Source organism: Cricetulus griseus, chromosome 6 (assembly GCF_003668045.3).
Source record: "Cricetulus griseus strain 17A/GY chromosome 6, alternate assembly CriGri-PICRH-1.0, whole genome shotgun sequence".
Taxonomy (NCBI): Eukaryota; Metazoa; Chordata; class Mammalia; order Rodentia; family Cricetidae; genus Cricetulus; species Cricetulus griseus.
In genome coordinates, this window is record NC_048599.1 from 98,345,801 (window position 1) to 98,359,022 (window position 13,222).

At 41.2% G+C, this 13,222-nt stretch overlaps 1 protein-coding gene across 1 annotated transcript in view; it reads left to right on the forward strand.

Annotated features, from left to right (window-relative positions):
* Positions 1-4,228, forward strand: part of Ttn (titin) — a 270,592-nt gene extending 266,364 nt beyond the window's left edge. The window contains exons 186-191 of the mRNA XM_035446340.1: positions 33-185; positions 311-467; positions 1,255-1,949; positions 2,040-2,193; positions 2,712-3,014; positions 3,356-4,228. Coding sequence (XP_035302231.1) covers positions 33-185; positions 311-467; positions 1,255-1,949; positions 2,040-2,193; positions 2,712-3,014; positions 3,356-3,654 — 1,761 coding nt within the window. The 3' untranslated portion in view covers positions 3,655-4,228. The remainder of the gene's footprint in view (positions 1-32; positions 186-310; positions 468-1,254; positions 1,950-2,039; positions 2,194-2,711; positions 3,015-3,355) is intronic.
* The last annotated feature ends 8,994 nt before the right edge of the window (positions 4,229-13,222 follow it).

The window sequence follows — 13,222 nt, forward strand, 5'->3', positions numbered from 1 at the left end:
AGAAAACTGCTGAGTCAACAGAAGCCAAGAAGCAGGAACCAAAATCTCCTGAATCAGTTTCCTCAAAGCCAGTAATTGTTACTGGGCTGCAAGATATATCAATTTCTTCAGACAGTGTTGCTAAATTTACAGTTAAAGTTACTGGAGAGCCCCAGCCAACTGTCACCTGGACAAAGGATGGAAAGGTAACCAGTTCTAAAATGTCCTCTGTTTTCTAGAAAAATATATAATCTCCCCACTCATCCCCAACCCCTAAGGAAAGTTGCAGTTTAAGGCATGCTTTAAAACTCCAATCACTTGCTTTCCACAGGCTATTGCACAAGGCGGTAAATACAAACTCTCTAAAGACAAAGACGTTTTCATCTTAGAGATCCTCAAGACTGAGACTTCTGATGGCGGGCTTTATGCCTGTGCCGTGACAAATTCAGCTGGATCTGTGTCCTCCAGCTGCAAGCTAACAATAACAGGTAGGTGAAGTTTTGTTCTTAACTAACGTTTCCTAGAGAACACTATTAAAACAGTTTCTAACACACCTTCAAATCTAGAAACACAGATTTACAGTTAATATATGCCTCTATATTAGCATAAAATCTGTGAATGATTACATGTGGTGCTATGTAAGATTTCACAGATCTTACAATCTGCTCTCAGGGATATTTAAGACTAAGTAAGTAAGGTCAGGCAGGTCTAGTGCCCCTGGCCTATAGTCACTACGCTGGGTTAGGGCAGGAGGGTAAGGAATTCAAAGTCAGCCTCAGATATATAATGAATTTGAAGTCAGCCTAGGCTATATATAGATAAAATAAAATAACTAAAATTGAGTGAATACATAAAATGTTAGTTCCTCTCTAACTTTGATGCTTGCCATTTTCCAAGGAGCACAAAGTTGGTGAATGGGCTACACTCTTATCCCAGTAAAAATTAGTGTCTCAGTCTTTTAAAAGATAGTTTTTCAGTTGCTCAAAATCTTCAAATGCCACATTCTAAGCCTTTGCCTATCCTGTTCAAGATGTGTCCCCTCAAGTCATAAGAATCAATTTCAACTTAGTCTAGTTTTAAAAAACCACTGCACCAATCTCAAAAGTCATGTGGGACAATTTCCTACAGCTGGAGCTGAGGCAAAATTGGTGTTACCAATACAACATACAGAAATTGACATTTGTTTTTTATTCTGAATCACATAGTAGAGTCTACAAAAGTAGAGAAGGAGATCACTTTTCAATTAAGTCTACTTACGGAGGTTTCTATTTTTAGCTGTAAAAGACACCGAGTCACAGAAAGTATCTACCCAGAAGACCTCTGAAATTACATCTCAGAAGAAAGCAAGTGTCCAAGAGGAAATTTCTCAAAAAGCCCTAACTTCTGAAGAAATCAAGATGTCAGAGGTAAAATCTCATGAGAAGTTAGCCATCAAGGACTCAGAGGCATCCAAAGTCCTGATTTCTGAGGAGGTCAAGAAATCTGCAGCAGCCTCCCTAGAAAAATCCATTGTCCACGAAGAAGTCACCAAAACCTCACAGGCATCAGAAGATGTCAAAACCCATGCTGAGATCAAAGTCTTGTCTACTCAGATGAGCATAAGCGATGGCCAGAGAGTCACTCTGAAAGCCAACATAGCTGGTGCCACCGAAGTGAAATGGGTGCTGAACGGCATTGAGCTTACTAACTCAGAGGAATACAGATATGGAGTGTCTGGCAGTGACCAAACCCTCACCATCAAGCAAGCCAGTCACAGAGATGAAGGAGTCCTCACCTGCATAGGCAAAACCAATCAGGGAATCGTCAAATGTCAGTATGACTTGACCCTGAGCAAAGAACTCTCAGATGCTCCAGCCTTCATCTCACAACCCAGATCTCAAAATGTTAATGAAGGACAAAATGTTCTCTTTTCTTGTGAGATCAGTGGGGAGCCATCCCCTGAAATTGAGTGGTTTAAAAACAATCTGCCGGTAAGTTTAAGTTATGAATGCATATTGAAGAAAATTGAAAATATCATGTCTCCATCTAACGACTTTCATGCCATTTTCCTCCTCTTTAAGATTTCCATTTCTTCAAAAGTCAGTGTGAGTCGTTCCAGAAATGTGTACACTCTTGAAATCCGAAATGCGTCCGTAAGTGACAGTGGAAAGTACACAATTAAGGCCAAAAATTTCCGTGGTCAATGTTCAGCCACAGCTTCCCTAACAGTCCTTCGTAAGTACATCTTTGCCATTTTCCTTAAGACCTGAGGTGGGTGAAGTGAGGATTGCTTGTGTTTTAAGCATGGAAAATTCTCAAAAGACCTTGTAAAGAATCCATGGCTAAGAGAGAATTCATCCTCATGATCCGTTTCTCTACACAGGAGTTTAGAGAAGTTAAATTTTGGAAGGAAAGCTACCAAGAACCCTGTAAAACTTTCTAGACTGCCATGTGTTAATTACCATATACATGACTAGACTGCCATGTGTTAATTACCATATACATGACTAATCATTTTTCTTAGTGATTTCTAGCACTGCATGTAACGTTAGAAATTTAAGGACCATTTCTTGGAGCCATTGAGCTAGCTCTTGACAAATGTATGTATACATGTATTTGCTTATGCTTCAACAGCAAATTGTTTGGATTGTGTTTCCATGTGTGTAAGTTTTCATGCCCGTTAAGTCGGTGTCAGATGTCACCAAATAACCAGATGTCTTTGATGTCCCCTGTGTATCTGCTATGCTCCACAGCTCTAGTTGAAGAACCATCCAGAGAGGTAGTATTGAAAACAAGTGGTGACACAAGCTTGCAAGGAAGCTTCTCGTCTCAGTCAGTCCAAATGTCTGCCTCTAAGCAAGAGGCGTCCTTCAGCAGCTTCAGCAGCAGCAGTGCTAGCAGCATGACTGAAATGAAGTTTGCAAGCATGTCTGCCCAAAGCATGTCCTCCATGCAAGAGTCCTTTGTAGAAATGAGTTCCAGCAGTTTTATGGGGAAATCTAGTATGACACAACTGGAAAGCTCGACCAGTAGAATGCTGAAAGCAGGCGGAAGAGGTGAGCAATAAAATTCCTGGTAGAGAGAGCCAAGCCACATAGCACAATATAGTTTTAGTGCAGCAATTCTCAACCTTCCTAATGCTGCAACCTTTTAATACAGTCTCTCATGCTGTGGTGCACCCCCCCAACCATAAAATTATTTTTGTTGCTACTTCATTTAATTATAATTTTTTGCTGTTATGAATCGTAATGTAAATATTTTTAGAGATACAAGTTTGCCAATGGGGTCTTGAACTACAGGTTGAGAACCACAGTTTTAGTACCTAAAATTCAATAGAAAGTGAAGAGGATTTCTTGTTTCAGTGATCCTAAAACTTTTCTGTTGCTGTTCCCTAAAGGAATTCCACCTAAAATTGAGGCTCTCCCATCTGATATCAGCATCGATGAAGGCAAAGTTCTAACAGTAGCCTGTGCTTTTACTGGGGAGCCTACTCCAGAAATAACATGGTCCTGTCATGGAAGGGAGATCCAAAACCAAGAACAGCAAGGAAGATTCCACATTGAAAACACAGATGACCTGACAACCCTGATCATCATGGACGTACAAAAACAAGACGGTGGACTTTATACCCTGCACTTAGGGAATGAATTTGGATCTGACTCTGCCACTGTGAATATTAATATCCGCTCTATGTAAGAGGGCCTGGGGGCTCTTCTACTCTACACTCATAATCTTTCACAAATGATTCACATGGACTAATCTTTCTGGACCTGTAAATATTTCTAAGTAGTTTTGTATCCATCAAAATGAGTCACAGTTCCAAAAATATGCATTTCAATCCTTTCATACTTGTTGACCTGAGAATATTTGCTAATGACATGTACATACTGTATATAGCCGTATTCACGGTTATAAAGTTTTGTACCATTTATTTTATGACATTTTACACTGTAACTTTTGAAACCATTGGTAGGAGAAAGTTTCTTATGGATTATGGAACGAATACCCTGCCAATACTTAATCAATCTTTGTGCCTCAACATACTGTTGATGTCTAAGTATGCCTCAGTGGGTTGAGAAATTCCCCACTGAAGATGTCCTATCCACCTAAAAGAGGATGCTGCTGTGCATGTCCCTGACATGCGCACTGATACCTATTGAATCAGAAATGTAAGGCATTGGTGATGTTTGCATCTACCCTCCTGTAAGCAGCACTTTAACGTCTTACATTTTCTCTGATGATGTCACACTTAAAATTATCATGACAAATATTACCAGAGCAAAGTGTAACGGCCAACACTTTGTTCGCTCACTTCACACTGTCTCTGACATAAGGAGTGCCTGGGTAGCTTGGAAAAAGTACCATCTCCTGGCCATCCCCTCGTTTAACCAAGCTATTCATGTATTCCTATGCCAGAGCAGTGCCAACTCCTGGGGGTCCGAGGTGCAGCTAATGCCTCGTGTGGTAGTTCTAAATTTAAATCACACCTGAAACAGGGCAACTAAGCAATGAGCCACAGCAAAAAAATAAATAAAATAACAAAAGAAGCTGTCGTTAAAACAACACTACTACCAACTGCCCACAAAAAAAAAAAATTATCAATTTGATGTAGTCCTTTTCATGCCGGTATAATTGGTAGTTATAAATGTTGGACCTCCTTGAGATAAAGAGAAAAAATAAAGCAAGCTATCTGCACCTCAACATGTGTGATTGGTTATTTTCTGTGCAATTCTGGAGAGGGAATTATCGCTTCCACACAGCATGTGGATTACCATAGATAGGATAAGGAACTGCAAGTTCCAAATAGCCAATATTAAAAGTTTACCCAAACAAATGTTTAAATTGCTATATTGGATGAATTCAACAATTTTCTTTTAAAAGCCTATAGTTCTCAGAATAAATTTATCCATGAAAGTTTGTCTTCTAAAATTATCAAGAAAAGCCAGGCGTTGGTGGTGCAAGCCTTTAATCCCAGCACTTGAGAGGCAGAGGCAAGTGGATCTCTGTGAGTTCGAGGCCAGCCTGGTCTCCAGAGCGAGTGCCAAGATAGGCTCCAAAGCTACACAGAGAAACCCTAACTCGAAAAAACAAACAACAAAAAATTTTCAAGAAAAATAGTTGTATGGGAATCTAAATTGACTACAGAGAAAATAACAGATTTGGGACTAGAGATCTTAAGTAGTGCAATTAGTTCTCCTGGCCTTTTAAAAACAATTGATGAGATGGGAGAGGTGGCTCAGCGGTTAGAGCATGGTCTGCTCTTCCAGAGGACCTGGGTTCAATTCCCAGGCCTACATGGTGGTTCACAACTGTCTAAAACTCCAGTTCCAGAGGATCTGACACTCTTTGGGCACCAAGCATGCATGTGGTACACATACATAGGTTTAGGCAAAGCAACCATTTCCATAAAATAAAATAATTTGAAAAAAACAACTGATAAGTACTTGGTACTAAAATAGCTTCTGCCATAAAAAAAAAAAAAACCTATACTTGTCCACTTCAATTTGCTAAGAGTATAAACATATGAGGATGATCGTTTGCCTAAAGTGACATCAATACTAATTGTAAGAAGCCCAAACTGAAGCAAACATACTTTCATTTTGATGCTAAAGACCACCTTGGATCTTCATTAACTTATTCAGGTAGTTATTCTGGTTTAAGTCAGATTTCCTAAAAGCAGAGCTCTGGTTCTTGCTTCAGCAGCCTTGAGTGCTACCTTGTTATCTGCCCCCCTTAGTGGAGATGGGCCCTACTCACAAGGGTGCCTGCCTGCCTGGTGACAACTGGGTAGGAAGGAGCTGAGGATTCTCATCAGTGAAATCCTTGGAATACTTCACAGGCAATACAAGAATGAAGCATCAACAGGACCCCAACCTGATCTCACAGAGAGCACACCACCACCTGATCACACAGGGAGCACCATACCACCGAGATGCTTCAAAAAGCAAGGATGTCCCTTTAAGCCAGTCAAGCAAGGATGTCCCTTTAAGCCAGTCAGCAGCTATAGTCACAGGGACTTGGAAGGGAACGACAGGTAGCAGAAGAGGGTGAGGTGGTAAGAAAGCTCCTGTTGAACAGGGTGGTTTTCTGTTTCCTGGAGCAGCTAAACAGTCAACACTCAAGCTTCAAGTGAGGGAGATCCACATATCCTGGGGAAGCTGGAGAGAACCAGCTGCACATCTCACCTCAGATAACAGCTTGCACATACGAAACATGAGAACCTGTTTGTTTCCCATTTAAGAAAAAAAAAGCCAAGTGTGGTGGCATTGATTTGTGATCCCAGTGTTGGGGAGGAGAGGACAAGAAGGTTCTTGGGGCCTGCAGTCCAGTCAACCCAGCCTAGTCAGGGTGCCCTGGGCCAAAGAGAGATCCTTACTCCAAAAGAACACTGTGGCAGCACCTGAGGAAATGACACCTAAGATTGAGCTCTGGCCTCCACGGGTAGCTTGCATCCACACTCATGTGAGAGCAGGATGGAAAGGGTGATTCCCTAAGGATGACTCAGGCTTTGATGTGCAGGCAATGTCCTTCTTGTGGTCAGCAAGAGTCTATGATGACTGAATCTGCCTTGTCAGCTTCCAGGTCCTAGCAGTGCCTGGGGAGGGGAGGGCAGCACCCTCTTTCAAGAGAAGGAGGTGTGTACTGAAGCCAAGGCCTGAGTTGCCCCTTCCTCAGTGAGAACTCCTGGCTGACCCATTGGACACCACTGATGGATTCACAAAGGGACTGCACTGGGAGACAGAGGCGGAACTCTGTCCCTGCTCCTGACACCTACCACTTTCCTCCCAGTTCCTCTGAAATCAGTGCCTCCTACTGAGGTGGACGGTATTGCTGCTACCAGCCCTCCCACCTTTAATAAGCTGGGAAATGGTCCCTGGTTCCTTAGCGCCATTGCTTCATCTCAAAGTCAGATTAACTTTCCTCTCCCCATTCCTATTGACAGGGGGCAACAGAGAGCAGGAAAAAAAAATGCATAGCTCTCCCAGATTTTAACCTATCCAACCCACTAAACGTATCGGCTGTCATCTCTACCATCCTGCCCTTTCTTTCTATTTTATAACCCACCCCTGGTTACACAATAAGCAGAATATGTTGAGATCCCATGTCTGCATTCAAGATGTGTGAGGTGATCTGCATGCAAACCTCAAATCTAGGATCTTTTACTAATTCATGTGAGTTGGGGCTGGTTACTGAACTTTACCAATCCTTGGCGTTCTCATCCATAAGATGGGAACAACACTCTCAATACTGTTGGGAACATTAGGCAAGTTACTACACTATAAAGCTCACATAGCAGTGCTTAGCATGGATGGTATCCAAGATATGCTAGCAATAGTTCTTAGTAGGGGTGACCATGGAGGAGAGGGAAGCTACTCTAGCTCTCACTGATGTTCATCAAATGTATTGGTTTGCTGGAGCAGGTGCAAACAAGTACCAGTGAGTGGCTTGCACAAGAGAAATAAACTCAGTTCTGGAGACTAGAAATCCCAAATTACATGTGTGCAGGGTTGTTCCTGACAGCTGTGAAGGGATTCAGGCCTCTCAGTTCATGAATGTCTATCTCCCAGTTTCTCCCCGGTAGGGTGTCAGCCATGCTGTGTTAGGATGCATCTTAACTTCACTATCTCCCCAAAGACCCTATCTCAAATAAGATCATATCCTAAGGTCCTGGAGGTTGAAAACCCAACATAGCTTTTGGGGAAAAGTCAAAATTCAACTTGTAACAAGAGGAATGACTGGCATATATGCAGTTTCGTAAGAACATTTTGATGGAATCTTTCAAAATATCGGTGTCCCCTGTCCAGTAGTAAAGGCTTATAGAACAGAAACACATGGCAATAGGAAAGCAGATAACCAGAAATGGTCAGTTAAAAAAAAAAAAAAAAAGCTGCATGGCCATTTCCATGGTGACTAAACCCAATAAGAATTGAGACTATGCTCCAGGAAGATAAAGGAAATATCAGCACCAAATATAATTTAAAGAAAATTGGCAGTTTGTTGAGGGATATTTTTTCACACTGTGTGAAAATGCATCACCGTTTTTAACTTACTTGCCTAAGGTACCTGATTGGTTTAAGAAAGAGCTAAATGGCCAATAGCTAGGCAGGAGAGAATAAATGGGACTTATGGGGAGAGAGGAGAACTGGAGAAGAATCTAGGCTTCTAGAGAGATGTCATCAAGACAGTGGGACATACAGAATGAAGGAGGCGTTAAAAAGCCACATGACAGAATGTAGATTAGTAGAAACAGGTTAATTTAAGTTATAAAAGCTAGTTGGGAACAAGCCTAAGCTAAAGACCAAGCTTTCATAATTAATAATAAGCCTCTGTGTCATTATTTGGGTGCTGGCAGTCTAAGAAAGTTCAACAAGAAAGGCCAACCACTAAAGTCCAGTTTCCTTACATCAGGAGAAAGAGGTCTGCTGGGTAAACAGGACATTGGATATAGGAAGGTCCAGGGATCTGTATCCCAAAACAGATTACAAAGGCTAGGCTTTATGTCTTTGAGTGTTCCTGAGTATTTCCTGTTCCTCAGGATGTCTGTTAACAAAGAAATAATCCTACATGATTCATCCTGAAGCAGAGGAAGTGATGAACATTACCCTGAAATCCCTGCGAGGGCCCTGGTGTTTTGAATTCCCTTTCCCTATGCAGTTGGGAAAGGCTATTATTCCTTGTGGAAGGCCCCTCCTAAACCAGGAGTTCCGGAACCAATGGGGCCTTAAGGACTAAGGTTTCTTGCTAGGGATTTAGTAGGTATAAATTCTTTGGTTAAAAGGGACAACTCCAGGATTTCCAAGGGAGCCTTGGTACTAAACAGCCTTAGAGGAAAACAGGGTCAGAATGCTTCCCTGAAACTGATGCACATGACTGAAGCCAGCTTCTAATTGGCAGCTGCCAGCTCAAAAAACACCATAATCTGCCTGGAGTTTCTGGTCAGCTGAAGCATAAAGGTCCTATTAGTTGCCCCATCTGCTGAGAAGCTTGATCCACATCTAATAAGTACACAAGAAACTGAACTGCCTCGTCAGTATAAACAAAGTCTATTTACGGAGAACTCAATCAACGGATACCCATAGAGGAAAAGGCTGAAAGTGGAAGAACACTGAAATCCAGTGTCTATAAGTAACATTTCTGTTGCAGTTTGCTGTGATAAAACACTGACCAAAACCAACTTAGGGCAAGAGAAGATCTGTTTCACTTACAGTTCCCGATCACAATCCATCCAGCGAAGCCAGCGCAGAAACTCAAGGAAGGAACGGAAGACTACTAAAGAAGGCCGCTTTCTTTTGTCCTGTGGCTTTCTCAGCTTGCTTTCTTAAATAACCCAGGACCACCTGCCTAAGGGTGGTTCCACCCACTGTGTGCTGGGCCCTCCCACATCGTTCATTTAATCAAGAAAATGCTCCTCAGACATGTCGACAGGTCAACTGGGTGGAAGCAGTTCCTCAGTTGAGGGTCCCTCTTCCCAGGTGACTCTAGTTTGTATCCAGATGAAACAGCTAACCAGCACATGGCCCAAAGTCAATCACTGAGCTGGACCTGGGTCTTCAGAAGTCAGGCCTGTGGCTCCACAAATTCTTGCTACCACTTTGTCACCCCAAAAGCCAAAGCAATTTTACAATGAAAGGGCAAGAGATAGTCCTTGTTTAGGGTGAAGTGACTTGGGCTCTGTTCCATTTGAAGATCACCATTCTAAAGCAGAGACAACAGCAAAAATCCCTTGTTTATTATTCCCTGTTTAAAAAACAAAAACCCAAACCTCTTTTGCAGTACCTCATCCTCTCACAAGGGCCAGGAAATATGATGCTTATTTGACCCAGCAATCATGCTGGGAGCAGCAGTGATGGCAAATTTTCTAGAAACTGTACCACTGGGCTCTAAAGTAAAATCCAAACACACATTTTTCTATTCCTCAGGTATCCTAACAAAATATTCTGCCTGATTGCTGAGGGCTGATTTGAGGGAAAGACCTCCTGAGAGTCCTCAGAATGTTTAAGGTAGAGTGTCACCATGGTAATGGAAGTTTCTTGTGGACAACATTCTACACTAAGAATCTACTTCTAGACTTGTCCTGACTGAGGAAATAGCACAATTGTCCTGGCTTGTTTTATGTCAACTTGACATAAAATAGAGTCATCTGAAAGGAGGGAAGCACAATGGAAAAAATATCTCCATAAGATCGACTGTAGGGCATTTTCTTAGTGATTGATGGGGGAGGGCCCAGCCCATGGTAGGTGATAACCACCCCTTGACTAGTGGTCCTGGGTTCTCTAAGACAGCAAGCTGAGCAAGCTATGGGGAGCAAGCCAGTAAACAGCACCCCTTCATGGTCTCTGCATTAGCTCCTGCCTCCAAGTTACTGCCCTGTGAGTTTCTGTTCAGACTTCCTTCAATAATTAACAGTAATGTGGAAGCATAAGCTAAATAAACCCTTTTCTCCCCAAGCTGCTTTCAGTCAAGGTGTTTTATCACCAGGACAGTGTAATAAAATTCAGATTTACAAAACAATTCTCAAGATCCCACTAATCTTGGAAACTCTGCAGACACAGAGAGAACAAGCAACAGAAATGGAAAGCAAGCACTTGTTTTGCTTGGCAATCAAGAGTCTCCAAGTATCTCAACAACCATGCCCTAGAACTAAGCAAGAGACAATCTATGATCAACAAGCTAAAGTTCTTACAGAATTGTTCTTGACTCAACGTCTTCTTAAAACCCAGAAAAGTCAAGCACAATTTGATCCTCAAGTGTAAGGTTCCCTTAAGCTTCATAATTTACTTCATGCTGCTAATTCATGTTTTAAAACCTTGACAGACACCAGAGGCAGTGGTGTTCATCCATAGTCCCAGATAACCTGGAGACTAAGGCAGGAGGAACCCTAGAGCCTAGGAGCTAAGGTTTAGTCTGTGCAAGACAAGAATTTCAAAGAAAAAGAAACTAAACATCTATGTATCAATCAAGACATATGGCCTCAAAAAACACATTCTACAAGTGTATGGGGCAAGGACAAAGGACTTCAAGGTCATGATTTCAGCACCTATCAAAACTCCTGCTTCAAGAGAACAGGATGAGAGATACCATATTAGAGGGAGCCACTATAGGTCCGAGAAGAGATCTGGAACTAGGGAGATCTCCAGAGACCTACAAGGATGACACGATCTGACAATCCAGGCAATGGTGGAGAGGATAACCTAAAAGCCCTTCCCCTATAATGAGATTGATGACTACTCTTTATGCCATCCTAGAGCCCTCATCCAGTGGCTGATGGAAGCAGAGACAGACATCCACAGATATACAGTGAGCTAAAATCTGGAATTTAGTGGAAGAGAAGGAGGAATGAAGATCGAAGGGGTCTGTACCAGGTTGGAGAAACCCACAGAAACAGTTGGCCTGAACAAGGGAGAGCACATACCCTAGATGCTGTCTGGGAGGCCAGTACAAGACTAATCCAGACCCCTGAACATGGATGTCAATAAGGAGGCCTCTGCACTCCAGGAAGCCTCTGGTAGTGGATTAGTATTTTTTCCTGGTGTAAGAAGGGATTTTGAGAGCCAATCCTACGTGAAGGGATACACTCTGGCCCTGGAAACATGGGGAAGGGCCCAGGCCCAGCACAGGAAGATTTGGTGGACTTTGCAGAGCCCCTGTTGAGGGCCCTACCCTGCCTGAGGAGTGGTGGGCAGATGGGGTGGGGGGTAGGTTGGGGATTGGGGAGGAGGGATGGTGGTGAGGGGAGGGAGAGGGAGAAGGGACTTACATGTGAAACAAGCTTGTTCCCTAACTTGAACTAATAAAAAAAAAATTTTAAAAAGAAAGAAAAATGAAAAAAAAAAACAAAAAACAAACAAACAAAAAAACCCATGAAAGTTCTAACCCATAGTATCATTGTAATACACTGAAAACTTTTCGCAAAATTCAACCATTTTTACAATGGAAACAATATAAAAACTAGAAATACAAAGTGTCCCCCACACCCTCAACTTGGTAAGGGGAGTTTGTGGGTAACTGCCTTACTGAGAATGTATGATGATCAAAGACACAAAGTTCTCTTCCTCAGCTCAGGAACAAACCCAGACTCTGTCTTCACTATTTCTACCCCACATGGGCCTGAAAATTCTTGATAAGAAAATTATGGGGCCAAAATAAATTAAGAAAACATCTAAATTGGAAATAAAAAAACAAAAACAAAAACAAAAACAAAAAATACTCCTGCTTCAAGTGTGTATGGGGGGGGCAAAATGAAAACTAAAAAATGACTACATTTCAGTTTTAATAATTTACAAAGAAATCATTAACAACTTGTCTACTTGGGTAAAGCAATAGAAAATGGAATGTCCTATTTTCTACCAGTTCAAAAGCTTATTATAGTACTTTCATTATAAACCTATTGCCATTAGGGGGAAACACCTACCACAAAAACTATTAGTAGCACCACATTCTGCAAGTTCATATGGTTTAAAAAAAGAAAAAAGACTGACCAGCCATTCAGTATGAAAACTTACTACATCACTAAGTTTTTCCAAGTTGAACATATAAAATGCAAGTGATGAGTGGGCTGATTCCACTGAACACAGAACACTCTAATGACCCATTTGCTATTTAAAATGACGTGAACTTTTAGAATCTGTTTATCTAAAAACATACTCATGTAAATAATTTTTTATGTATATAATTTTAAATGCAGGGAAAAGTACAGACTCACCTCAGTAAATATCAAATATTTGCTAATATTTACTAAATATCTGGCTACCATTTAAACAAATAGGATATATAATATGCTCACCTTTAGGCCTGAACACTGAAACAAAATAAAGATCAATAAAGGACACTAAAGGCATTCAATTAAGACTAGACAGAATATAAAAGATACAATGTATAAGATGGTGAATTTAAATGTAAAAATCACATTTATTAAATATGACTAACTTAAAAAACACAAAGCCAGTTTTTGTTAAAGTGCTGTTCATTCAAACTCTGGGATAAGACCATCATCCCAAAGCGACTTAAAAGAAAAACAAATTACAGGGCAAACACTGGTAATAGGTATGACAGGCACTACCAAAAAATGCAAATTGTTCTTTAATTAAATAATGCCATTCTCAAGTGATATAGAACAGTCATCTTGACAGGATTACTTTTTTTGTATAAATATTCATAAATTAAAAATGTCTCTAGATATGCCAAAGAGCTGCAAATCACACCTTACAACAGTAGCTTAATGCCTATTTTTAAAAAAAAAAGAAAGAAAAGAAAAGCACTAAAA